This window comes from Hyaena hyaena, unplaced genomic scaffold, assembly GCF_003009895.1.
Source record: "Hyaena hyaena isolate Hyena2069 unplaced genomic scaffold, ASM300989v1 scaffold_589, whole genome shotgun sequence".
Lineage (NCBI taxonomy): Eukaryota > Metazoa > Chordata > Mammalia > Carnivora > Hyaenidae > Hyaena > Hyaena hyaena.
The window spans coordinates 301,929-328,509 of record NW_024081220.1 but is presented as its reverse complement, the minus strand read 5'-3'; the positions used below and the strand labels follow the sequence as shown (position 1 = coordinate 328,509).

The window sequence follows — 26,581 nt, the reverse complement described above, 5'->3', positions numbered from 1 at the left end:
TCTGGGCTCCAGGCCTGTGGAGCCCTGTTCCGGGCCCTGTCTGGCTCCCAGGGCTGGGTTCTCCGGACTGCCCCCAAGAATGAGCTCAGCTGCCTAATTGTGGCTGAGGATGGAGGTTCACCCTACCCCGGGGCTGCGGCTCCAACGCCACCTTTGTTTCTGAACAGACAATGGGCGGCTAAGAGGCCACCTGCCCAGGCCAGCCACGGGCAGCGGATGGGGCCCGGGGATGCGCTCAGCACGTCCTGCCTGAGCCCCAGGCCCTGGGCGGCCGGGACAGAAATAAATTACATGGCTGGGGTTTGGCTCTGACTTCAAGGGCCGGGGGCCCAACCCCGGTTTAGCCTGGCTATAAAAGGCTGCCTGGGGTCCCCGTCCAGACCAGACCCTGCTCCTGACCTGTGGACACCATGGCTGCCACCACCACCAGCATCCGCCAGTTCTCAACCTCCGGCTCTGTCAAGGGCCTATGTGTGCCAGGTGGGGGTTTCTCTCGGGTGTCCTCGGTTCGTGTTGGGGGCGCCTGCCGGGCCCCCAGCCTCCTGGGAGGTGGTAGCTGTGGCAACATGTCAGTCACTTCATCCCGCTTCTCGGCCAGTTTGGGGGGCGGCTATGGGGGTGGCTACAGCTGCAGCCTGGGCGGGGGCTTCGGCTCTGGCTTTGGCTCCGGCTTCGGCTCCGGCTTCGGCGTGGGCTTTGGCGCCGCGGACGCCCTGCTGGGGGGCAGTGAGAAGGAGACCATGCAGAACCTCAACGACCGGCTGGCCTCCTACCTGGACAAGGTGCGCGCCCTGGAGGAGGCCAACGCCGACCTCGAGGTGAAGATCCATGACTGGTACAAGAAACAGGGGCCCGGGCCTGCCCGCGACTATAGCCACTACTTCAAGACCATCGAGGATCTGCGGAACAAGGTGTGCGGGCAGGCCAGCTCCCTGGCCGCTGCCCTGTGTCCTTACTATCTGCTTCTGACTCCCTCCTTCCCTCCCAATTTTGGGCCTTTCCCAGCCTTTCTTCTCTGCCCTGGGTCTCCATCATTCATTCGTCCCTTCATTCATTCACTCTCTCCTTTGCTCTGGAACCCAGCCCTGTGGCAGTCCCTGGGCCCAGGCCTGGAGGGGACATCCCATTCAGGGAGACTGTCTGGAGTTCTCTCTTTGTGGGGGGGATGTATTTGGGGTGAGTGTTGGAGGAGTGGGTGGGGAAGGCTTCAGAACCTTGAAGGCAGCAGAGGGCAATCTAGCTATTGGGTACAGCACGGGTGAAGGCACAGAGGTGGGTGAGTTTGGCGTGGCTGCTGGGGAACATGGCTGGGGGGGTCTCTCACTATTCCATTCCTCTCTGGGTCTAGCCCTGTGCCTGTCTCACCTCCTGGCAGCCCTCCGGAATGGCACTTGCCTTTTATCCCCAGATCTTGGGGTCCCTTCGACGCTTCGCCTGTGCCCTGTGCACTGTGCTGATTTCATGGAGTCTGGCATGACCATGGAGGGTCCCTCTGGGGGTCCCTGAGGGAAGGAGCTATGTCTTCCTGCTCAGACCGGAAGCTCCCAAGGGAAGGGATTAAATGAGTCTGAAGGAGAACACAGCACATTCCACATGCTCATGACCTTTAAGAGCATGACCTTGGCATTCTGTGAACTTGGTGACTGGGTTTTCTGCACGAGACCTGCCCCTGAGGGCCCTTTGGTGCTGCAGTCCCTGCTCGCCCCCCCCCCCNTTGGGGTGCAGTCCGCGCCCCCCCCCCCCCCCCCCCCTGCCGAGGCACGTGAGAACTAAATGACATGCAGAGATGTTTAGGGGAGGCCAGGCTGGGGCCTGCTCTTTCCTGGTGGAGAACCAGATCTGCTCCTTCCTGTGAGGGGCTCTGCCTGCTCCTGCCCAGGACCTCGGCCAGGAAGGGAATCCCTGCAGTTGCCCCCCGGAAGCAGGACTAAAGGACTAGTGAGAGTGCCAGATCAGATACGGGGCTTGGTGAACAGCAGGGAACCCAGGGGAGGCCTGGTGAGTCAGCGTTCTAAGCTTCGGGGTCAACCAGCTCCTCACCATAACCCCCTGTGCACGAGCACCGGGCCCCCACTCCTCTGAGTCACTGCACCCCTCGGCAGTTTTCACAGGGGCCCCTTGCTGGGCCCAATCAGCCTCCTGAGCAGGGAGGGGGTTGGGAGGCAGGCCTGTAAACCACTGAGGCCAGGGATGGGTAACAAATTGGCCCTTGGGCTCGCTCCGGGAACAGAGGCCCAGGGTCACTTCACGGGGCCCCTGAAGGGGACTTGGAGGCCCAGAGTGTGATTATTGGAGTTACTTTTGGCTGGTGAGGCTGCCTCCTCTTACATCTTCTGCACATCAACCCTCAGTCTTAGAAACTTCCAGATTCTTCCCAGCTCATCTGCCACCTCCACTGAGACCTCCTGTCTCCTCCCTCGGGACAGCGTTTGGGGGCCTCCCTCTTCTTCTGCCCATGTGGCTCTTGAGTAGGGTCTCTTGGCATTTCTCACGATAACAATGACAACAGCAGTAATAATAACGACCTTCTGCCCCCTCTGGAGCCCGTTCCCTGCTCTCATTTCAACCTCTCAAGTGACCCTGTGGGAAGAGAAAACTTTGCTCTAGGTTTGAGGTGGGGCCGGTCATAATCCTATTAATTAATTGCTTAATTAAATGAATGTTTCTTGGGGGCTGACTCTGGGCCAAGTGCTTTGCCCAAGGCTAGGGATTCCGAAGACAATGATACAGATATAGCCTTGTCCCCCTGGAGCTCAGAGTCCAGTGGAGGAAATGACCAAAAAAATCATGGAGAAATTCACAGTTGGGAGAACTCTTGTGAAGGAAATGGGCAGGGAGGAGATGTGACTGGAAGGAGGGATCCACATGGGGCGTCCAGGAGGGCTTCCTGGAGGAGGGGGCAACTGAGCCTTGAGGTGATCTTAGTTGGGGAAGACAGCGGGGAATATTGTGAGTCTCTTCTGACCTCATGGTTGCCTGTGCCCAGGCACTGGACCCCCACCACTCTGTGAGCCCTCCCGTAGGGGCCCCCAAGGGGGAGACTGCGGGGACCCTCATCTCCTCTCTCTGGCCCACTCTCCAAAGGGCTGCGAGAAGGGCGTTGCAGGGCTTTCCCAGGGTGCTTGCTCACCCAGTCCCCTGTGCCCCCCAGATCCTGGCGGCCACCATCGACAATGCCAGCGTGGTGCTGCAGATCGACAATGCCCGCCTGGCAGCAGACGACTTCCGCACCAAGTGAGCCCGGGCCTCCAGGGCTGTCCTTGGGGATGGCGTTGGGCCGGGCTCTGCACACACCAGAGCTCTCTGTGCATGCATGGGGGTGTCCTGGGGCGCTCCTTGGCTTATGCCTCCACCCTTTCCAGGTACGAGACTGAGCTGAACCTGCGCATGAGTGTGGAGGCCGACACCAACGGCCTGCGCAGGGTGCTGGACGAGCTGACCCTGGCCAGAGCCGACCTGGAGATGCAGATCGAGAGCCTCAAGGAGGAGCTGGCCTACCTGCGGAAGAACCATGAGGAGGTGAGGCTGGCCCGGAAATGTAGGAGAAACTCACCTGGGAACAAGCAAGCCTGGGGCTCCCAAATCTCCCTGGGCCCGGGCCATGCTCTCAGTCTAGTTCTCATCTATGGTGGGAAGCCTGGCCCTGAACCTGGGAGACCTTCAGGGGGCCCCTGCGCGATGCCTGGCGGACCCTCTCCCCCCACAGATACTTCCCTTGTCCCTTGAGGCACGGCCTATTGAGTGGTGGCAGTTAACTATCTGATGAGCAAATCAGTCTAAGAACATGCATGCTAATTACTCGAATTAATTATAATAGCGATAGTCATAACAACAACCAAAATCTGCTCAGCACATTACAAGTGATTCATGGCAATTATCTCAGCTGATACTGACAGTGGTGCTGGGAGAAGGATGCTCTTGCTCTCCTTCATCGGTAAAGAGACTGATGCTCATAGAGGTGAAGGGATTTATCCAAAGCTGCACAGGTCTGTCTGACCCATTATCCACACCAGGTCTGACGCCACCACTTTGCCACCTTTCCCACCTCCCTTTGTTCAGAGAGTCCAGGCGTCCTAAGGACCCTAAGGATCACCCCAAGGGTGAGGATCCCAGACCCTGCAGGGGGACCATTGAGCCTGCAACTTCTTTCTGAGATGACCTCTGGGCTGGCCCATGATACGGGGGGTCTAATCTTGGAGTAGCAGGAGCCCAGAAAGCATCTCCACTTGGCTTTGAGGCTGGTCATACAGATCACGTCCCCCCAGCAGATTAACATCTCCTAGTGAGTTCTGGCTCTGCGACTGGGGGCAGGGGATGAGGCAGGCGGTCAGGGCAGTGAGTGCGGCTGTCCCAGCCCATCCCATGACGAGGTGGGGAGTTGCCATCTCTCCTTGCCCCGCACATCGGAATCGGGCAAAGTCTATCTCTGAGTGAGTGTTGGCGGAGATGGTTCATATTCACAGCGCTGCACATTCGAGATGTGATCACATCCACCTCCATCTTTAAGGGGAGGAGCCATCAGGCTGTCTGTGTCTGTCTGTCATGGGTACCCATCTCTCTGAGGGAGAGAAGGCTGGCCCCAGGGTCTCTCCCCGGGATGGCGCTGCTGAGCTCCTGCTCTCCTGTTGCCCAGGAAATGAACGCTCTGAGAGGCCAGGTGGGCGGGGACGTCAGTGTGGAGATGGACGCCGCTCCCGGCGTGGACCTGAGCCGCATCCTGAACGAGATGCGTGACCAGTATGAGAAGATGGCGGAGAAGAACCGCAAGGATGCCGAGGACTGGTTCTTCAGCAAGGTGGGTGGCCGTGCGTGAGCAAGTGCGAACACGTGTCCATACGTGCGCTGGGTCCTGAGTATAGGCTGGAAAACTTGTGGAGCCACAGGCTGTCCCAGCTGGAAGGGCCTTTGGAAACCAGTTGGACCCACTATTACAGTCCAGATGCAGATTGTGGGGCTCAGAGGGGCCTCGGGCTCACACAAGCCGCAGTGCGGCCTGGGGAGCAGATCCAGGTCCTGTCATCCCTGGCTAGGGCTTCTCACAGCATATTTGTAGGTATGTGTGTTTGGATGAATACCTCATGCCCTTAGAAAACACACCAAGCAGCTATAGCACGCAGGACAGTAATAGGCATAAAGAGAAGAAAAGCCAGTGCCCGTCTTTGAGCAGTGCTCGGTAGGACCATTGAATGCAAAGCACGGTGCATCCCCTAAGTCCCAGGGTGGGCCCAGCGGGTGTGTGTGCGGGGGTGCTTGTAGCCCCACAGAGCCAGGGAAGGGCTGGGGGAGCAGGTCGGGGAAGTCAGGGCTCGGGGGTGGACCCTGTCCTCTGCCCCACCTCTACAAGCCCCTGTGGCCCACCCTGCCTTCCAGACGGAGGAGCTGAACCGTGAGGTGGCCACCAACACGGAGGCCCTGCAGAGCAGCAAGACCGAGATCACGGAGCTCCGCCGCTCCGTGCAGAATCTGGAGATTGAGCTGCAGTCCCAGCTCAGCATGGTAGGGTCTCCGACCCCCTCCCTGGCCTGTACCTGTCACCCCAGGGTGGGCCCAGCCTCCTTAGACTTCCTCTCGGAGAACCCGAATTCCCCACCCAGCCTGTCACTTCACTCGGGTCCCTCTCTGCCCCTGTTACTGCCCCATGGTGCTGGCGGCACCCACAGACCCACACGGATGCATCCCCCCTTCTGGGTGCTCAGCCCAGGAGAAGGGTCCCAGCTCGGTCTCACCCAGCCACCTGTACTTCGGCCCACAGAAAGCATCGCTGGAGGGCAGCCTGGCGGAGACCGAGGCCCGCTACGGGGCCCAGCTGGCCCAGTTGCAGGGGCTCATCGGCAGCATTGAACAGCAGCTATGCGAGCTCCGCTGTGACATGGAGCGACAGAACAACGAGTACCAGGTGCTGCTGGACGTGAAGACGCGGCTGGAGCAGGAGATCGCCACCTACCGCCGTCTGCTGGAGGGCGAGGATGCCCAGTGAGTGGGGACCCTGGGGCACACGCGTGGGTCTGTGGGAGGCTGCTGCATCCAGGCAGGGATGTTTGTGATGACGAGGTGCACAGGTTTGCAGGAGGTGACGCTGCAGACACGGGCTGGGGTCCTGCTGTGCAGAGCATTGCAGGCCAAATGAAAGCATCTGGACCAGATGGTGTGGGACACGGGGAGCCATGGAGCTATTTTGCACAGAGCAGTGGCGCTATCATCGAGAGGTCTTAGAATGTTCACTCTGGCTGCAGAGGGAGAAGACTGTCAGAGGGGCCCCCGTGGGGTCAGGGAGACCTGTCTGTCAGGAGGCTGTCAGGAGGCTGGAGCGGGGAGTCGGGCCAGAGAAGCCCCACTGTGAGGCGGGGGTGGAGGCAGGGAGCGGCAGCCGGTGCGGGAAGAGGATGTGTTGTACTAGAACAGGGCTGGATGCCTGGACGTGGGGGTGAGCGTGGCGCGCTGGCGGACGCAATATGTGTTGAGTGAGCACATGAAGGAGTGGAGGACGATGACCCTGGGTTTCTGGTTCTGATGACTGGCTGGTGACATCATTACCTGGGACGGGATAAGGAGCGGGGTGGGTGGTGATCTGCTTTGGAGCTGGGAGGGTACGTCAGCGCCCCAGTGTAAAGGGGCTGAGAATGTCCTGGAATGTCCACGCTAAGTCACACGTTCCAGCTTTTTTGCTCCCTGATAGCGAAGTCCACCTATAGTCGAACCTCTGTCTCTCCTGCTTTAATAGAGTCTGTTTGTTGGGCCCTTTGGGATATGGAAAAACCACTTGCTCAGCTTCTCCTTGTAAATCCCTGGTTAGCCACAAAGGGCCTCTGGGCCTTCGGTTGGGGTGTCCTCCATCCTTTGTCTTGCCCCCGGGCCTGTGTCCTTGGACTCTTGTGGTATTCTCAGCTGTGATTTCTCTCTGGTTTGCTGGGACCTTTCTTTCCTTGCCCCAGTCCTCCCTAGCTGCTCCTTTTCCATGGGGCTGGGCTCCTGGCCTGCACCCCTGCACTGACAGATCCCCCCTCTCCCTCCCTGCAGCCTGGCCACCCAGTACTCCTCTTCTCTGACTTCACAGCCCACCAGGGAAGGTAAGAGCCTGCCCCGTCTGGCCCGAAGGGAGTTGGGAGAGGCCGGGGACCCTTCTGTATGGGAGCCTGGGGGAGGGGCTTGGGCCTGAGATTTCCTGTGCCCCCTCTCTCCTTCACTGCCCGCAGCCACAGTGACCACCCGCCAGGTGCGCACCATCATGGAGGAAGTCCAGGATGGCAAGGTGGTCTCCTCCCGTGAGCAGGTCCACCGCTCCACCCACTGAGGCCCCTTTCCACCTGTGACAGCCCAGCCTTGAGGGTCATGGGGCAGCCATCACCTTGGTCTCCCAGCATGCTAGTGCCGCACCCTGAGTGCCCATCTGGGCCACCAGCGGGGAGCTGTTGCCTTTCTGTATCTGTTTCCTGCAGCCCCTCTCCGAGGGTCCTCCTAGAATGGCCCCGATGTCTGCTATTAAAGCTTTGCCTGAAGTTCAATGCCTCGTGTGATCTGGTCTGGTCATTGGCTTGGGGCAGTGTGTGCTGAGGGATTGGGGGAGGAGGACAGTTTGTTGAGTGTTTGGGTGGCACTTGTCACCTGCAAAGCTGTTCGGTCCACCTCATCCAGGCCTGGGGGCTCCCGAGAGGCTAGAGGGAAGAAGGCATGAAGTTGAGGGCAAAGGGATGGGAGAGCCCGTCGTCGAGCTGGGGAAGTTAATAAGAATCAGCCCTTGGGTCCCCATGAGCTGGTCCTCAGGAGGGCCCAGTAGACTTTCTGAGGAACCACACCTCTTCCAGGGAACTCCCTGCCTCAGCCTGGGGCAGGTCTGGGTTCAAGATCAGAAGGAGAGGGGCTGGGCAGGGGGCTTTCCCAAGGCGTGGTCCAAGGTGTTGATGGGTGAGAGGGGGCTGCGGTGGCACAGCCAGCCCAGGAAACAGCATGGCCCAGCTCAGGGAGCATGTGGGGCGGGGTGGCTGCTGTGTGTGTGAGCGTGGGGGGCGTCCTGTTTGCTGTGGTGGCTTGGCAGCTGCCGGGCTATTGGGGAATCTCTCTCAGCTGCTGGCAGGGGCTGTCTGGGCCTGCCTGGGAAGTGGAAGTCTGAGACATGGCCACATTCCATCCAGCGGGCCTGCGGGGACCCGGGGACCCAGGGTGAGGCTGGGGGGTGGTGGGCAGGGTGGATCGGGGCCACATGAGGGGACTGGGATGGGCCTCTGGGGGAGGCTTCGGGGTGGGGAGAGGAGTGGCTGGTCTCAGGAAGACCCTTAGGCAGTGCCCTTTATATTTCCACCTGGCTGGCACTTGAGGTCTACTTCCCTCACCTCACCCTGAGACCTCTTTGGGTGCAGGAGGGTTAAGGAGAGTGATCAGGGGCATGGCCATCCTTTCCCAAGGATGGTCTCCCCCCTGGCTGCCATGTTCTTCCCTCCTTAAGCTCCGCCTTGCCCACCCCGGCCCAGGAGGGAGGCGAGGAAAGGTTAGAGGGGCAGGCTGGGCCCCCAGGATTTCCAGGGATGGGGCCATGTCAGAAAACAGGACAGAAGGACTCACAGCTCCTGGAGTGTTTGCCTGGTGCCAGGGCTCTGCAGAGAGTGGGGCAACGTGCTGATGTCTGCGGGGAGTGTTGGGCTCCGGGGCACCCTGGGGATGAAGGAAGCAGGAGCCCGGCCAGCCCAGTTCTGCATCAGATGGGCCAGTGGGACGCTATCCGGCTCAAAGCCCCAGTTTCCTTATCTGTAAAATGGGGCGGTAGCCTGAGCGTCGCTGTGTTGTGTGGTGAGCCTAGGGGACTTAGGTCCAGTGTCCAAGGTGGAACAGGGTCTTGGGCCTCACCGTCTCCCCAGCGCCTGGCCCAGCCCAGGACTGTGTGTGGTGTGGCATGTGAAGCAGACCAGCCTCAGGCTGGGGGCTGCCGGGTTCCCCAACCGGTTTTCCTACCAGACCCAGGGGCCCCGGTGGGCTGGGCTGGGGTGGCAGCTGCCTGGGAGGGCCTGGGGACGGTGACGTCCTGCTTCTCCTCTTCTCCGTATTAGGTCATGGGAAAGCATAGCTGGAGGGCCTGCCTGAATCACAGGTGACAGGCCTGGGACCAGAGACACGCACCCGCGTATGCAGACGCCCAGCACGGGGGTTCGGAGGAGGGAGGCAAAGCCCCGATGGTGGGAGGGGAGGGGGGCCGGCAGCCACCTGGGAGCTGGCAGGCAGCCAGTAGTGATGAAAGCTCAGGGGAATGGAAACAGAGGAGCGAGCCTGTTGTAATCGCTACGCCCACTTGTCGGCCTATAAAGGCGGCGGGCGAGTCCCGGCAGCCACACGCACCTTGGACCTCCCTCCTCTCTCGCCCTCTCGCTCTGTGCCTGCCTGCCTGCCGCCTGCTGCTGCCACCATGACCACCACCATCCGCCAGTTCACCTCCTCCAGCTCCATCAAGGGCTCCTCTGGCCTGGGGGGCGGCTCGTCCCGCACCTTGTGCCGGCTGTCTGGAGGCCTGGGCACCGGCTCCTGCAGGCTGGGGTCTGCGGGGGGCCTGGCCAGCGCCCTCGGGGGCAGCACCTATTCTAGCTGCTACAGCTTTGGCTCTGGCGGTGGCTATGGCGGCAGCTTTGGGGCCGTTGATGGGCTGCTGGCGGGCGGGGAGAAGGCCACCATGCAGAACCTCAACGACCGGCTGGCCTCGTACCTGGACAAGGTGCGCGCCCTGGAGGAGGCTAACACTGAGCTAGAGGTGAAGATCCGTGACTGGTACCAGAAGCAGGCCCCGGGGCCCGCCCGCGACTACAGCCACTACTACCAGACCATTGAGGACCTGAAGAACAAGGTAGGGCCTGCTGGTGAGATGGGGCCTGTGGGGGGCGTGACTTCTCCTCCTCCTGTCTTCTACCCTTGACCGTGGCCTGGAGTCAGCCTGGGGGGCTGCCACAGGCTCTCAGGGAGCCAAGGACAGCTTGGCTCTGGCTTGGTGTCTGGGAGCCCACCTTGGAGCCACTGTGTGGCCCACGTTCCCCTTTTTGGGGGGCAGCAGCCTGGGCCAGGGACAAGCAAGCCTCATGGAGCTCCTTTGAGCCTCAGTTTCCTCATCACAGAGCTTGTTGCCACCACCTAATGTAATTGTAGGGTAAGATGAGTGGATGCACGTAGAGGCTGTGCCCATGGGCTGCCAGATACGTGGGTATCTCTCTTCTTGAAGCAAGAGGGGGATTTGGGGTAATGGTGGGGTGAGGGGTCTAGTGAGTTTCTGATGGCACCTGCTGGGAGGGGGAGGTGGAGATAGGGGGTGGGACCTCAAGAAGGCATCTATGTGCCTTATTTGGGGATTTTTCTGGCTTCCCCATCCCTCCCACTGTCCCCTCAAGAATGGGGCTCAGCAGACGTCCAAGGGCAGAGCTGCCTGCTGGAGTCTGGAGTTAGGGCCCAGCAGGGGTCATGACTCTTCTGGTTTGGAACTACTCTTTGCTGAGGGCTCCTGTAGGGTCCCTTTTGGGGGAGCCTCTCAGGGGCACTATCTCCCCAGATGTCAAATGAGGGGGTTGTTTACATCCGTTGCTCTGTCTGGGATTCTGGGACAACTTCTGCCCCCGGGGACCTCCCCCATTCTTCTCTTCCCAGCTGGGCACTCCCAGATGGCTACCTGTTCTGGTTGAAGGCAGAGCCTGGCATGGGGGTTCATGTAAGGGGAGGCAGGTCTGGGGGGGGTGCAGGAGGCAAGTTTCAGTACATCAGACTCCTGCTGGCCCCGCCTCTGCCAACAATTACTGCCCAGTAAAGGTGAGGGGCTGGGCAGGAAGGAAGCGTTCCTAGAGAAGGCAGCCACATCCTGGCCTCCAGGCAGGAAGATCCATCTCATAACCCTGGTGTGGGCTGAGCTACTCCCTACCAACCACCTTTCCACTTCCCGTCTCCCCAGATCCTCACGGCCACCGTGGATAATGCCAACATCCTGCTGCAGATCGACAATGCCCGCCTAGCTGCTGATGACTTCCGCACCAAGTGAGTCCCGGCCAGTGCACGGGGAGGAACTGGGGCCCCCTCCCCACCCCAGGGCCGCAGTTGCTGTGGCAAGGGCCAGGAGCTGGGGGTGGGAGAGTCCGCCTCTTAGTCATGGATGTGGCAAATGCAGCAAATTCTCAAGGTAACTGGGCTTAGGCAGAGACATGGATGGCAGGCAGGAGGCAGAGAAGAGAGAAACTGGAATCCTCGTGGAGGTGGGGCTTTGCCCTGCATGGTCGCAGGGCCCTGGGGCCGCATTTTGCTTCTGCTCCATTCCCCCACCTCCATCATCCCTCAGAAGCAGAGGCCGGATGCTGGCCAGGATCTGGACCTGCATATCCAAGCATCGGGACTAAGTCTCTGGTTCCTTTGGCAGGTTTGAGACGGAGCAGGCCCTGAGGGTGAGCGTGGAGGCGGACACCAACGGCCTGCGCAGGGTGCTGGACGAGCTGACCCTGGCCAGAGCCGACCTGGAGATGCAGATCGAGAACCTCAAGGAGGAGCTGGCCTACCTGCGGAAGAACCACGAGGAGGTGAGGTGGCGGGGCAGCCGGTCTAAAAGGTTGTGGAGGGGGCGGGGGAAGGCTCTGGGGCTGCGTCAAGGCTGGGACCGTGGAAAGAGCGCAGAACAGGTGCTCCAGGGCCGGTCACCTTACGGGGCAGCCCTGTTTGTGGAGCCGTCATCCCCGTGCAGGGTAGTCCCTTCCATGCACCACCTTGTTTCCCTGAATCTGGGGAACCTCCCAGGGTCTGCAGAGGCCTCTTCTGCCCGACCCGGCCTCCCTCAAGAGGACAAGGGTCAGTGAGGAGGTCTCCTTGTTCCAGCCCAAGCCCTTGAACCTGGACCCTATGTGGAAGTTTGGGAGTTCAAGGAGATGTTTTAGGTGTACAGGCCTAAGAATTGGATTTTATCTTTGGAGAGCCCTTAGTCTAATGGGGGAGACGTAGACCCGGTTCTCCGGAAACCTCCAGTCTGATGGTGGAGGCAGAGCCCATGCAGAGCAGGTGAACAAGAGTCGAGAGGAGGGGCAGGGGTAGGGGAGAGTGGGAATGAAGGAGGGCTCCTTGGGAGGGATCTGGAGAGTCAGAGAGCAGGACAGGTCTGTGTGCCCATACCCACACCCCCCTCCCCAACAGGAGATGAATGCCCTGCGAGGCCAGGTGGGCGGTGAGATCAACGTGGAGATGGACGCCGCCCCCGGCGTGGACCTGAGCCGCATCCTGTCTGAGATGCGCGACCAGTACGAGAAGATGGCAGAGAAGAACCGCAAGGACGCCGAGGACTGGTTCTTCAGCAAGGTGGGGGTGGCTGTGGGCCAGAGGGCTCTCCCAGGGGATGGGGGGCAAGGACTGAATCCTGTCTGATCCCCAGTACCTGGCATCTGGGGGGTGCCCTATCCTCAGTGAGCCACATGGACCCCATGGGATCAGGGTCACCCATTGCATCAACAGGCCAGGAGGTTGGCTAAAGCTGGGAATAAAGCCAGAGGGTACAGACCAGCTCTCCAAGAGGTCAGGAGCTGGCACCAGGGGACTGATTGCTGTCCTGGCTGGTCCTCAAATTGCCTATGCTCCTGCCTTCTACTTGGAGGGAGTAGAGATAAAGCTTCACGTCATGTCAAAGGTTTCTGGGCTTTGGAAAGTGGGATGCTGGTGAGAAGGCTCCCACAGTTAGGTTTGGGAGGAGGCTGAGAGGCCCAGGGGAGATCAGGAAGGTGACCATGGCCAGGGGCGTTACGGGGAGTAGGGAGAGCCCCAGGTGCCTGTTTGGGCATAGAATGGGCCCTGGGCTGATCATATGGAGGCCATGGGTGTCGTCTGATTTGGAGAAGGGACCCCGGGCTCACGCTGCACTATCCTGTGTCCTGTCTGCAGACAGAGGAGCTGAACCGCGAGGTGGCCACCAACAGCGAGCTGGTGCAGAGCGGCAAGAGTGAGATCTCCGAGCTCCGGCGCACCATGCAGGCTCTGGAGATTGAGCTGCAGTCCCAGCTCAGCATGGTAGGGGAGCTGCCAGGCCTGGGGTGCGCCCGGGACCCTGGAGGGGGCACCGACCACCCTTGCTGACCCCTGATCCTCCCTCCTTCCTGCAGAAAGCATCCCTGGAAGGCAGCCTGGCTGAGACAGAGAACCGCTACTGCGTGCAGCTGTCCCAGATCCAGGGACTGATCGGCAGCGTGGAGGAGCAGCTGGCCCAGCTGCGCTGTGAGATGGAGCAGCAGAACCAGGAATACAAGATCCTGCTGGACGTGAAGACACGGCTGGAGCAGGAGATTGCCACCTACCGCCGCCTGCTGGAGGGCGAGGACGCCCAGTGAGTGGGGGCAGGGGCCACGGCTGGGGGCCTGGAGTGGGGGTGGAGCTCTCAGACCCAAATCTAATCTCCTCTCTCTCTCTCTCTCTTTTTTTTTTCCTCCCAGCCTGACTCACTACAAGCCCAAAGAACGTAAGGATCTTGGTAGCTGAGGGTGGGGGTGTACACGGGGCAGACAACCCATCTGCTCATTGCTGGGGAGGGTCCCCAGGAGCTGCAGGAAATGAAGGCTGATCCTCAGCAGAGTGGGGGGGGGCAGGGACCTGTTAGGGCTCAGGGTTGATGCTCAAGGGAATCAGATGAGGGAGACACTAGTCTGATGGGGGCAGGGCAGAGAGATGATCCTTCCTCTGGAGATCCGAGTTTGATTGGGGGAGACGTGCTCCTGGCCCTGGAGACTCTCCTCTGATGGGGAGATTTAGGGACATGATCTCATGGTCTTTGTTCTTGACACCCTACAGATGAGAGCAGTCCTGAGTCTGGGATCTGTAACTTGAAGGGAGAAAGGGACATGGTCCTTGCCCTCCAGATCCCGGTGTGATAGGGAAGATAAGATCCTGGTCCCGGGTATCTAGTCTACTGGGGGTGATGTGGAGCTGGTGCTTGTCTTGGAAATCCCAGTCTGGTGCTGAGGGAGACAGGAGCAAAGTCCATGCCCTGGAGACTGCAGAGAAATGGAGATGGACCCTACTGGGTAGTGCCCAGTCTTGCAGAAGGACACAGTGGGTCAGGATCAAACCTCCCATCTGGGAGGCTGGACTCATACACTAGCACAGGGAGGGGAAGGGACAGGGAGTGGGTTTCTCAGCCACCGCCTACCTCCAAGTGTCTGTCTCCTGCAGCTGTGACCACGCGCCAGGTGCGTACCATTGTGGAAGAGGTCCAGGATGGCAAGGTCATCTCCTCCCATGAGCAGGTCCACCAGACCACCCGCTGAGAACTCTGCTCCTCCTGGCCAGCACCCCCCCACCCCAGGCTCCCCCACTGACCCTACAGCCTCTGGATTCCCCGGCCTCAGCTCCTGGCTTAGTCCCTTTCCCATAACCCCTGTCTGACCAATAAAGCTTGTTGACTCATATGGAATGCGTCCTGATTGTGGCCACTGAGGTGGGCCCTGGTGAGCAAAGGGGGAACTGGGGGAAGAGTCTGTGGACACCAACTGTCGTTGATTTAGAGGTCAAGGGTTGTCTAGAATCAGGGTAAAGAGTAGGTCTGGACAGAGCTTGTGTGTGTGGGGGGGGCACTTTGCATCTCAGTGATGCAAAGGGTCAGTGATCCTTGGGAGAGTGGTCCAGGCAATGCCAGACCTGGAGTCGGGCCAGCATACCTGGGGAGGTCCTAGTGGCCTCTTCTTGCCCTATAAGTAGGTCCGTGCCCTTGGGCAGTGGCTTTGCCTCACTGAGCTTCGTTTTTTCATCCATAAATGGCTGAGGGATGTCAGGTGGGAGCCGGAGTCCTAAAGGATGACGCATCCAGTCAATTGTTCCCGAGGTCCCGTGGGACATGCCCTTCTCCAAAAGGGGGGATGGGGGTGGGCAGGTCAGGAATCGGAATCCTCCTGGAAGAGACAAGAGCATAGGGAAGATGGGGGAGGCAGACTGAGTGGTTAGGGCCCATGTTCCTTTGTGAGTCTCAGGAAACCCCCAGAAGGGGTTGTGGGCACTCAGGGGGACTCCTATTGCCTCACCCCAGGAATATGAACTGTAGTCTATGCTTCTAGAGAAGAGGGAGGGCCCCAGGCAGGTGTGGGAGAAAGGGTGCGGCCTCTCTTAGGGACATTTCCTCAAATGGTCAGCTGCAGCTCAGGACGGGGGGCCGGGATCGTGGAGGAACGGGGTGGGGAGGAGCCCTACCCTTCCTGGGAGCCCGTCGGTGGTGGGGGGGAAGGTGGGAGACAGCGTCCTCTGGGCTTCAGCCCCTTTCATTCTGGTGGCAGGCGATGAGCCACTTGAGGAGGAGCCCCTCCACCTGGAAGTCTTCCTTTAAGTAAATCTGGAAACCACTGGGCGGGGCAGGCCTTCCTGACTGTCTTCAGGAAATGAGACGAGATTGAAGAGGTTAATGAGAGGAAGGGCGCCCCCACCTCAGTTCACGGACAGGCCTGGGACTGTCTGCTGCTGCAGAATCAGGCCAGGGCCCTTCCAACACCCTCCTGGTGCTTGGACACTGAAGGGGGGCCTGGGCAGGAGCAGCTAAGCCCCTGGGGCCCGGCGGGTGCAGGGCCTGGGACTCGTGGAGGCCAGGGAGGAGCGCGCAGGGTGGTGGTGAGAGCATGGTCTACGAGGTGAGCAGGTGGCAGTTGGACTTAGGACAGGTCCCAGGCCTTCTCTGGACCTCAGAGGCTGTGGTCACTGAGGAGAAGGAGGAGCCTCAACTAATGGTCCCTCCGGCCCTGATCCTGGGGCCGCTGAGGACGGTGAGTTCCTAGCCAAGGCAGGGGCTGCTGGCTGGTGTCCAGAGCCGGGAGCAGAGCAGGCTGGGAGCGCAGACTCGGCTCCCTCAGAGGCTGGTGTCTCCCAGCTGCCTGAGCAGCAATGACGGATGGAGGGCAGGGGAGAGCCTGTGCCCACCAGGCCCCGCCACACTTCCAGCCACAACCAGAAGAACCAGTCCCCGTTTGATGACAGCTAATGTGGAGGGTGATCTCATTTATCCGAGCAGCAGTCCCAGGAAGCAGGGAGGGTCGGGAAGGGGCGCCCCATTGTGTGGATAGGGACACTGAGGCTCCAAGGAGCGGTGACTCAGCTCTTGTCTGGGTTATGCTGGGAAGAGAGGCCCCACCCCCAGCCCCGCCCCAGGTTCTTAGATTCTGCAGATTCTTTCCCTGCAGATCCTGGGGGCCCACCCCTACTGTGGGGTGACTGAGGAGGGGGTCCCAGTGTGGGGGTGGGCAGAGATAGCCCTGGGCTGGGCCCCTCTGCTGGGGAGGAAGCCCCTGCCCACAAAGTGAGTAGGTGGGTGGCTCAGGAGGCCAGAGTAGAGAGAAGCCCAGTGTGGAGAGCTGGACCGGGAGAGGCAGTGGCTGCCGCTGGGGGTGGGGGTCCCTAGGGGGTGGTCCTGGGCCCCGCCCTACCTTTTCCTGGAATGCTTAGTCCACGCCTGGGCAGGGAGGGCCACAGGAGGGAGTGACTGGGGGCTGAGACCTGTGGTCCTCTTGAGGGGTTTGGTGGCTGGACTTTTTTTCTAGGCACCCCCAAGCCAACCCAGGCTGCAGGGCACGTGTGCCCGTGGCTGGACTGGGCGGCCCAGCTGTGGGACTCCACAGTTCATCGCCCCCCCACGCCCCCAGCCCCAGCCACCGGCACAAAGTATTTCACTCTCTATCAGCGAACGGGTCTGTAACTGCCCTCGGTGCCGCCTTACCCACTCTCACGTGATGGACACACACGATGGCCCTGATGTCCAGGCCTGGGCCAGGGACCGCAGTAGCCGGCCCCTGTGGCTCCTCCTCTGCCATGCCCACGCCCCGAAAGTATGCCCTGGCGGTGCTTTCTGCAAGGAGACAATGTGGCAGGAACACTGTGGCGCAGTGTCAGTCTGTGCTTCTTCGGCACTGGGCCCGGGGGAAGGAGGAGACACATGCCCTGGCCTGGAGGGACCCTGAAGGGCTCCGGTTTAGGGGTGAAGGGCAGGGCACAGCGCTGGGGCTGACAGTACTCCTACAGTCCTTAGGTGGTGTGGGTGGGGGCGAGGTTGAGGAGAACAGAGGGAACGGAGCCAGGGTGGTTCGGGCTCAGACTGTAACAGAGCTTGATCTAGTCACACAGTGTCCTGAGAGCCCCTTGGTTGTGCAGACCAGGGTGACAGGCTGTGACAGCACCCACCCTCGGAAGGGGGGCCTGAAACACGGGGCAGTGGGAGGATCATCTACCATCGGGCTCTCACAGATTCATCCAGATCCTGGGAGCAGTGGAGCGGCCAGAGCCCGGACTGGAGACACGGGCTCGCTCCCCGGGAGCCTGCCCCTCCCTGCAGGCCCCCTGCCCCCATCATGGCCTGACCGCACGCCGCTGTCCTGGCTCACTGGGCATCTTCTCTTTCTTCACCTTGCCCTGAACCCGTGGTTCTCGCTGCCGCCGTGGATGGGCTGGGGGCCCTGCCGCAACCCCCTCTCTCCCCTCAGTCTCCTTGAGAGGCTCCCCTCCTTCCCTTCCTCCCCCAGGCCATCTCCAGCCTGGCTGGTCACCAGAATTCCCTATGAGCTTGTAAAACATCCCCACGATCAGGCTTGTCCTGGGCGATGCTGATCCAGTGGGTCAGAGCAGGGTCGGGAATCTGGACGGGGATCCTGGCGATCAGTCAGGTTGGGGAATCGCTGCAAGTTGAGGCGTGCACTGGCCAATGATATTTCTTGGCCAACTCAGGTATGAGGTGACCTCACCCTACCTGAGACGGGGCAGGTGAAGGAGAGAGGAAAGAGGCCTGGGTGGGGGAAGGAGCCCATGGCCTGGAGAGGTCCCGGTTTGGTGGGAGTCTGTGCTCTGTGCCCACAGACCTGCTGATCCTGGCTCTCAGCAACCCTGGGTAGGTTTGCCTCGCTGGCACGGAAGAAATGCACCCCTTGCTCCTTCTCTGCCAAGTCAGATCTTCTGAGACCCAGCTGGAGCCTCTCCTGATACTCCCTCCTTTACTGCTGAGGCCTAGGGTGGGTAACCCTTACCCTGCACCCTGTGGGCCAAGCACCCCAGAGTTTCCTGCCATGCAGTGTTTATTCCCGGCCTTAGTTTTCTCTCCAGGACCAAGTGATAGGTTCCAAGTTCAGGAACTATGTCATCACCTTCCCCAGCCTCCATGCCCCGGGTGCGGGTGCTGGGCACACCGTAAGTGCTTGGTCTTCGGTGTCGACCGAGTGGTTTGATGGGTTGGTTGGTAACTTCTTTGTAGATCCTCAATTATCAGTGCTGGGCTTGAGTGCAATCCCGCACTGACCCTAGGAATGGTGGATGGGGCAGGGATCCAGTTAGAAGGGAGGGAGGTGGGAGCGCCTGCGTGACTCAGTCGGTTAAGCATCCAGCTTCTGCTCAGGTCATGATCTCATGGTTCGGGAGTTCAAGCCCCGCATCGGGCTCTGTGCTGATAGCTCAGAGCCTGGAGCCTGCTTCGGATTCTGTGTCTCCCTCTCTCTCTGCCCCTCACCCCACTTGTGTGTGTGCTCTCTCTCTCTCTCAAAAATAAATAAACATAAAAAAAAGAAGGGAGGGTGGTGGAGGGTGGGCTGAGGCAGAGAAGAAGGAGGTCCCAGAGACCACAGGGAGAGCCCGTGTGAATCTCAGGAACAGTGCTGGCGCCGGGTTCGAGTTTCTGCTTTTGTTTAACCTGGGACAATCCCTCTCTTTCTCTGCTTGAGGCTTGGTGGCCTTTGGTGGCCTCAAAGGTCATTTTTATTTTTATTTTTTGTTAAAGAGAGAAAGTGCGAGCAAGGGAGAGGTGCAGAGAGAGAGAGAGAAAGAATTTTTTTTCTTTCCTTTCTCAGTCTGACTTATCAGCATAATGTTCTCTAGGTCTATCTATGTTGCGGCAAGAGAGAGAGAATTTTATTTTTGAGAGAGAATCTTAAGCAGGCTCCACACTCAGCTCAGAGCCTGACATGGGATTCAGTCCCACAACCTCGGGATCATCACCTGAGCTGAAAGCAAGAGATAGACATTCAAACAACTGAGCCACCCAGGCGCCCTCCAGAGAGAGTCATTTTTAGTTCTGGGGGTAATGAGTCTATGGTTGGACCTGAACTCCATGCCTGTCTTGACACCTGGGATGGCAAGGTTTTTTGTCCAAGATTCCAGGACCCACTTTGCCCATTTTTGGCGTGGGAGAAGGGAGCAGTAACATTGGGTTCTGTCTCTCAGGCCTGGCCCTGAAGGTGTGAGTTGGGTGCCAGCTCTGCTCAGACCTCTGGGCCCTGTTCCTACAAGCCGAGTGACTGATGGGGCGCGACATGGCAACAGCAAAGTCCTGGTTATGCTGAGACAGAATTTCCTGTCCCTGGGTTCCGGTAATATCACCAAGCAGCACTCAGGCCGAGGCAAGCCCTCTCCCAGAGCAAGGACACTGGCCAGTTCTGTGCGACTCCCCCCAGAGCACCCTAAGGAATCTTCAGCTCTTGGGTTCAGAGCCCCCCAATCCTGCCTCCAGCCCTCAGGCCAAGGTCAAGTCCACTGTGGGTGCAGCTCATTCCAGGCACTGTGCGGAGGTATATGAGAATGGACGTACCTGGTCCCAGCCTGCAAGGCACTGTGGGCAAGTGGAGACACCCTGAGCCTGGGTTTAAGAGTCACTTAAAGCCGAGTGACTTTGGGCGAATCCCTCCTTCCCTCCGGGTCTCCCTCTCTCCTCCCCACTTCACAAGGTGAATTTAAGACAGTGATGCACGTTGGAGATGTGCAGAGTGGGTGGTTCAGGATGGTGGAAGGACTCTGACTGGGTGAGCAGACAGGTGGGGGTTCAAATCTCAGCTCCCCATTGACTGGGGTCTTGGGAAGCCCACTTAACCTACCGGCTCCCTCGACTATGAACCTGTGGCAGGAATATGGCCTCTCACAGACTGTGTGGCACACGTAGGGCACTCCATACAATGCCTGAGCATGGCAGCTGTGACCAGAGAGGTCACCTCCCCCTTCTCCTCAACTGAACCAAGGAAGCTGCCTAGCCCAGCCTGCAATCTATGGACACTCAGAAGAAATGTGCTGGGAACGGAGCCCTGGGTGCAGTGTGGGGACTCAGAGGCCCCTGGTGGGGTCAGGGGTCACACATGGCGCTCACGGCAGGATGGGGACTCCCACCCCACCACGGTTCATGATGGCTGTCCATGACTAGGTAGAGCAATACTCAAAGGGTGGGCATGTTGGGGTAAATAGGAGAGGGTAAATAGGAGAGGGTAAATGGGAGGGTTGTGGGAGGGAGGTGTCAGAGGGCAGAGGTGGGTGTGAGGAGGCAGGTGAGGGGGCAGCTGGCTGCAAAGGAGGGATGGGGTACTGAGGGGCAGGGCCATCATCAGGGAGTGGCCAGTGGGGTCCTGTGTGCATGTCCCTCTGTGGTGTGTTCTCCTCTTTTACAGATGAGAAAACTGAGACCCAGGGGGCTAAAGGGTGACTTATGCTGCATAGCTTGTAAGGGGTGGAGTGGGGATTCAAGCCAACATGAGCCCGGCTCAATAGTACATGTGGGCCCCATGGTACCCAACACTTATGACGACCCTGGGGACTCAAAGGCAGCCTCTGACACTGGGATTGGATCCAATAAAGGAAAGAGAGTCAGAGAATGAAAAAGAATTTTTTTAAATGTTTATTTTTGAGAGAGAGAGAGAGAGAGGCAGAGTGCAAGCAGAGGAGGGGCAGAGAGAGAGGGAGACATGGAATCCAAGACAGGCTCCAGGCTCTGAGCTGTCAGCACAGAGCCTGACGTGGGGCTCGAACCCACAGGTGGGGACATCATGACCTGAGCAGAGGTTGGACGCTTAACTGACTGAGCCACCCAGGCGCCCCAAGAATCCTTAGAACTAGAAAGGACTCCACAATCATCCAGTCCAGCCTTGTCACTTTACTGAGGGGAAACAGAGGCCCAGAGAGGGGAGGCAAGGGGCTTAGGTCACACAGAGAGTTAGACCATGAACCCAGCTCTCCTTGTCCGGAGCCAGGCGGGCAGGATCTCCACAGCACATCCCGAGGCAGCCCCAGGCTGGTATCGGTGAAGCCTTTCTCAGCCAAGGCTGTCACCGTGAGGCAGGGAGTCCTTCGCGGGCTGACTCACTGCCTGGGGACGCAGCCGCCACAAAACTGCCTGCGCCAAGGCCCCACTGGCCCCTTAGGCCCCAGGAACAAGAGCCGGATTCCCGCCGCCCAGCCTGAGTCACGGCCGACTGGCGTTTGTGAGTTTTTCTCTCGGCCCCACACCCCCGGAGCTGGGTGGGAACTCCGAGCAGCACCCAGCGAAGTGAGTCGACCCCGGGGCTGAATAATCCTGATCCGGAGCGGGGAGTCGGACGGGACCTGGCGTGATGAAATCCGCAGGGGAACCCTCAGTCAGCAGTCGGAGGCCCCGCCTTCCCCGGTGCATATAAAGGCTCCTGGGGTTTGAGGAGCCCCAGCACCTTTCTCTCCTCTGCCTAACCGCTCGCTCACCTCCTCCTGCACCATGACCACCTGCAGCCGCCAGTTCACCTCCTCCAGCTCCATGAAGGGCTCCTGCGGCATCGGGGGCGGCTCCGGCCGCATGTCCTCCGTCCTGGCTGGAGGGTCCTGCCGGGCCCCCAGCGCCTACGGGGGCCTGTCGGTCTCGTCCTCCCGCTACTCCTCCGGGGGGGCCTGCGGCCTGGGGGGCGGCTACGGCGGCGGCTTCAGCAGCGGCAGCAGCTTTGGTGGGGCCCTGGGTAGCGGCTTCGGGGGAGGCTACGGTGGTGGCTTTGGTGCTGGCTTTGGAGGCGGCCTTGGCGGAGGCTTTGGTGGCTTTGGTGGCGGCGATGGCGGCCTCCTCGCCGGCAACGAGAAGCTCACCATGCAGAACCTCAACGACCGGCTGGCCTCCTACCTGGACAAGGTGCGCGCCCTGGAGGAGGCCAACGCCGACCTGGAGGCGAAGATCCGCGACTGGTACCAGAGGCAGCGGCCCAATGAGGTCAAGGACTACACCCCCTACTTCAAGACCATCGAGGACCTGAGGAGCAAGGTGTGCGGGCCGGGCAGGTGGCACTGGTGATTGAGAGAGAGCATGGCTTCAGTGGCCCTTAGAAAACCACTTTCTAGCATCTTTATTTTACAAACTGGGAGACTGAGGCCCACCCTGGGGGAGTAGCCGGAGGCCACTCAGAATTGGTGGCAGAGGGTCCCTTTTCAGAGTCTAGCTGTCTGAGCTGTGGCTGGAGCCCTGGGTCTTATTCCCTGCAAGTGTTCTTTGCATTGCTTCCTCAGTTTCCCTCAGCCTGGGGCGGAGGATGAGGCGGTGGGAGCCTGGGGGGCATCGCTCTACATACCCCAAGCCGGAAGCAAAAGACACCCAGGCTGGCTGGAGGAGTGTAGGGCCTGATCTGCCAGCCAAGCAACCCTCAAGCTTGGGGACACCCCATTCTCCCCTCTGTGCTCTTCACCCTGAGCAGCGAGGTCTGTGCTAACGAGACCTGTGCCTTTACCTTCTCTGTAGATCATCGCGGCCACCGTTGAGAATGCTCAGCCCATTCTGCAGATTGACAATGCCAGGCTGGCAGCTGATGACTTTAGGACCAAGTGAGCAACCGCTGTTGGGGGTGGAGTGTGGTGCAGAGGGCAGGGGGCGAGTGGTGGGGCTGTTGAACTTGAGCCTCAGAAGCCTCGCAGATGGAGCTGATGCCCCAACCTCTGTCCTCCCAGGTATGAGCATGAGCTGACCCTGCGCCAGAGCGTCGAGGCGGACATCAACGGCCTGCGCCGGGTGCTGGACGAGCTGACCCTGGCCAGGACCGACCTGGAGATGCAGATCGAAGGGCTGAAGGAGGAGCTGGCCTTCCTGAAGAAGAACCATGAGGAGGTGAGGTCGCTGCTGGTGTTGGCAGCGGGAGGCTGGTTCAGGGGCCAGGAAGGGGCGCAGCTGAACTGACCACCTCCCGCCATTCCTTCCCAGGAGATGCTCGCCCTGCGGGGTCAGACTGGTGGGGACGTCAGTGTGGAGATGGACGCCGCCCCCGGTGTGGACCTGAGCCGCATCCTGAATGAAATGCGGGACCAGTATGAGCAGATTGCGGAGAAGAACCGCAGAGACGCGGAGGCCTGGTTCCTGAGCAAGGTGGGGCTCAGGTGCTCAGGTCTCCCGCAGGACTTCCCAGCCCGGGGGGAGGGGGAGGCACCTCTAGAGCGCCTCACACCTGCTCTTCTCTCTGATCTCAGACCGAGGAGCTGAGCAAAGAAGTGGCTTCAAACAGTGAATTGGTGCAGAGTGGCCGCACCGAGGTGACTGAGCTCCGGAGGGTGCTCCAGGGCCTGGAAATTGAACTGCAGTCCCAGCTCAGCATGGTACGAAGGACCCCGCCTAGACGCAGTCCCCAAGTCACCAGTAATGCCACCAGCCCCTCAACATTGCCACAATACAGCCCTGCCTGTCTTTTCCCAGGAGGGGGATGGAGGGACCATTGTACCCATTACATAGACACAGAAATTAAGGCCCAGAACAATGGAATGACTTCTCCACGTTGTCTGGCCCATCAGTAGCCCAGCCGGGAGCAAGATCCATGTAGCTCTCAGGCCACATGCCCAGAGGCCTGGGCCAGTGGGGGAGGTAATGACACCTCTGCTGACTCTCTCTCTCCCCCACTCACAGAAAGCATCCCTGGAGAACAGCCTGGAGGAGACCAAAGGCCGCTACTGCATGCAGCTGGCCCAGATCCAGGGGCTGATCGGCAGCGTGGAGGAGCAGCTGGCCCAGCTGCGCTGCGAGATGGAGCAGCAGAACCAGGAATACAAGATCCTGCTGGACGTGAAGACGCGGCTGGAGCAGGAGATCGCCACCTACCGCCGCCTGCTGGAGGGCGAGGACGCCCAGTGAGTGCACTGCGCTTTTTCCCAGCCCGGCCTACAGACCTTGCAGCCCTGCTGCTTCCGGCAGGTCTAACTGCTCTGCCTTTTCTCCCCCGCAGCCTCTCCTCCCAGCAAGGGTCCAGCCAGTCCTATTCTTCCCACAACGGTAAGGCCCCTGAGGCTCCAGGGCGCCCCTGAGCCCCCAGCCCTCCCTTCTCCCTGTGTGGGGCCTCTTAGCTCCTAGAGCCCTTCTCACCCCCTCGCCTCTCCCCCACAGTCTTCTCCTCCTCCTCGTCATCCACCTCCGGCCACCAGGTGCGGCCCATCCTCAAGGAGCAGGGCTCAGCCAGCTTCAGCCAAGGCCAGAGCTCCAAGCACTGAGGTGCCTCTTCCAGAGTCTCCTGCCAGCCCGCCGGCCCCAACCTCCTGAAGGCCTGGGCCAGGGCCCTGTCCTCCCGGCGCGGTCCCCAGCTGTCTCCCCTCCCTCTCTGCTGGTGGTGGGCTAATAAAGCTGACTTTCTGGTTGATGCAAACCTGTGTGGTCTCTGTTCTTGAACAAACGGGAGGGGGTTGAAGGTGTCTCCCCGAGACCTTCTGGGACCTCACAGCCTGAGGGGTCTGGGAAATAGCAAATAGTGCAAATACCTCAGTGATACTGGTAGGGTGTTTCTAGAAGACCCCCCCATCCCTGGTAGCGTGGGGGTGGGAGGTGGGACGCAGGAGGGGTAGGAGCTCCCTGTGTGGAGGGTGTGGTGAGGCCACGTTTGGAGTGGAGACCGCTCTGCCACTCAGAGGGGTTAAGAAAGCTGTGCGAAGTCATGCAGATCTCAAGAGGCGTGATTGGGGTTCAAGCCCTTCTGTCCGGTTATGAAGGCCATGCCCCCCCCCCTTTTTTAATACCACTCTTTCTTTTTAGGTATTTTAACCCAAAGACTTCAAAGCTTAAGCTCTTAACTCTACCCTTTGGCTCTTCACACTCACACAAGTTTTGTGTTGGGTGATGGAAAAGAGAGACTCTGCCTTGGGGATGGTGTCCATGGTTAGGACTGAACTTTTTTCTCCCAGCCTGTCCTCCTCATCACCCCTTATCAGGCCCTGATTAACATCAGGCAGGAGACTGAGTGTGACAAGTCCCCTGGAAAACATCTGTCACCCTTACCCTCCCTCATCCTCGCCTCCTTCATTCTCCCTAGAACTGGGCACGGAATAGCCGACTAGGTCCCTTGTTGTCCATTTCTCCCAGTCCCATTTCTGCCTGATGGCCTTTCTAGAAAGAATATGGCCAAGATCAAGAACAAGGATGTGATCAGGACTCTACTGTTTAATCACCTGTGATGTTCTCTTTCCTCTCCGATGCTCGACCCTCTGTCTCAACCCACTTGGATGCCTTTCTGCCCTGCCCTGCTCTGTACCCTTGAGTCAGCTATCCTGTCCCACACCATGGGTGCTTTCCATATTTAAAAAATTCAATTTGCAAAATCAAAGTTATGTATGTATCATGTAATAAGTCTTTCTATGAAAAAGAGCCATCCCGAGGCTGTGTCCCGTGCCTCCATTCCCACTTCTCACTTTCAACTCTTGGCTATTACTTTTGACATTTGCCTTATTTCTTTACTTTTTTAATGTTTATTTATTTTTGAGGGAGAGACAGAGACAGAGTGTGAGCTGGAGAAGGAGCTGGAGAAGGAGCTGGAGTGTGAGCTGGGGAAGGGTCAGAGAGAGGGAGACACAAGATCCGAGCCAGGCTCCAGGCTCTGAGCTGTCAGCACAGATCCTGACGTGGGGCTTGAACCCATGAGCTGTGAGATCATGACCGAGCCGAAGTCATACTCTTAACCAACTGAACCACCCAGGCACCCCGGCATATGCCTTATTTCTAAATCACAGGTTTATACTACCATTTCTTGATTTTTTTTTCAATTTTAGTTTTTAATTGCTTGACTTCCTGCTGTGAAGGAGAGGGATTTAGCTCTCTTGTACAGCATGACCCTTTCCTACTTCTTCCTACACTTTCAATATATCGATATTTTCATTAGGTAAGTATTTAATTTTAATTTTCATAACTATTTGACTATTATTTATAGTCGAAAACATTTTATGCTGTTAGATTTCTTTAGGATAAACATCTCTTTTCAGTTTGCTGAGGTTTTCTATGTACTTGTCCTAAATTTATTCCCCAATTCACTGCCAGAACTAGATTAGAACTCCTCCTAATATGTTAAAACACTGAGTATTCCATAGGTTTTATCTTTTTGAAGATATTTCTCTTGGAGCCTGCTGTCCTGCTCCAGCAGGTTCTGGGCATGTTCTGTGTCTCTTGTCAACTGGAATCTTCCTTCACTGTCCTCTTGGACATCCCTTCTTTCTGCATTGCTTCCCTGTTTCTTGGATCCCATGTCTTCCCTTTTCTTTTCTTCTCTGTTCATTTTAGTGAAACACATCCTCTGGCAGTTTCCTGGGAAAGGATTCATAAACCTTTCATATCTGAAAACATCACTAGTCTACTCTCATTCTTGACTGATAGTTTGGCTGGGTATGGAATTCTTGGTTGCAAAAAAATTTCCCTCGGCATTTTGAAGGTATTATGTCACTGCATCTTGGCTTCCAGTGTTGCTACTGAGAAGTCTATACTGTTTTTATTCTAGATCTTTTATGCTATCCTATTCCTACCCCTATCCCCAGAACTTTTAGGCTCTTCTCTTTCTCTTTAGCAGGGTGAAATATCACATGTTCTGCCTTGATGTGGCTGTGTTAGATGTGTTGGATTGGGCACTTGCCAGAATCTTTCAGCATATAC

At 58.8% G+C, this 26,581-nt stretch overlaps 3 protein-coding genes across 3 annotated transcripts; all 3 read left to right on the top strand.

The window, feature by feature from the left end:
- The first annotated feature begins 410 nt into the window (after nt 1-410).
- Nucleotides 411-7,462, top strand: LOC120248414 (keratin, type I cytoskeletal 42). Its single transcript, XM_039256761.1, has 8 exons — nt 411-911; nt 3,152-3,234; nt 3,363-3,519; nt 4,634-4,795; nt 5,371-5,496; nt 5,753-5,973; nt 7,018-7,067; nt 7,194-7,462. Exons 1-8 carry the CDS (start codon nt 411-413, stop codon nt 7,289-7,291), a joined length of 1,398 nt encoding a protein of 465 aa, XP_039112692.1. The 3' UTR covers nt 7,292-7,462.
- A 1,894-nt stretch (nt 7,463-9,356) lies between these two features.
- On the top strand, nt 9,357-14,384 carry KRT17 (keratin 17). Its single transcript, XM_039256763.1, has 8 exons — nt 9,357-9,823; nt 10,910-10,992; nt 11,369-11,525; nt 12,130-12,291; nt 12,868-12,993; nt 13,086-13,306; nt 13,413-13,438; nt 14,149-14,384. The coding sequence occupies exons 1-8, from the start codon at nt 9,392-9,394 to the stop codon at nt 14,241-14,243; spliced, it is 1,302 nt and encodes a 433-aa protein (XP_039112694.1). The 5' UTR covers nt 9,357-9,391; the 3' UTR covers nt 14,244-14,384.
- Nucleotides 14,385-21,436: 7,052 nt separating this feature from the next.
- Nucleotides 21,437-24,165, top strand: KRT16 (keratin 16). Its single transcript, XM_039256762.1, has 8 exons — nt 21,437-21,967; nt 22,439-22,521; nt 22,645-22,801; nt 22,895-23,056; nt 23,158-23,283; nt 23,588-23,808; nt 23,904-23,950; nt 24,062-24,165. The coding sequence occupies exons 1-8, from the start codon at nt 21,437-21,439 to the stop codon at nt 24,163-24,165; spliced, it is 1,431 nt and encodes a 476-aa protein (XP_039112693.1).
- Nucleotides 24,166-26,581: the final 2,416 nt, after the last annotated feature.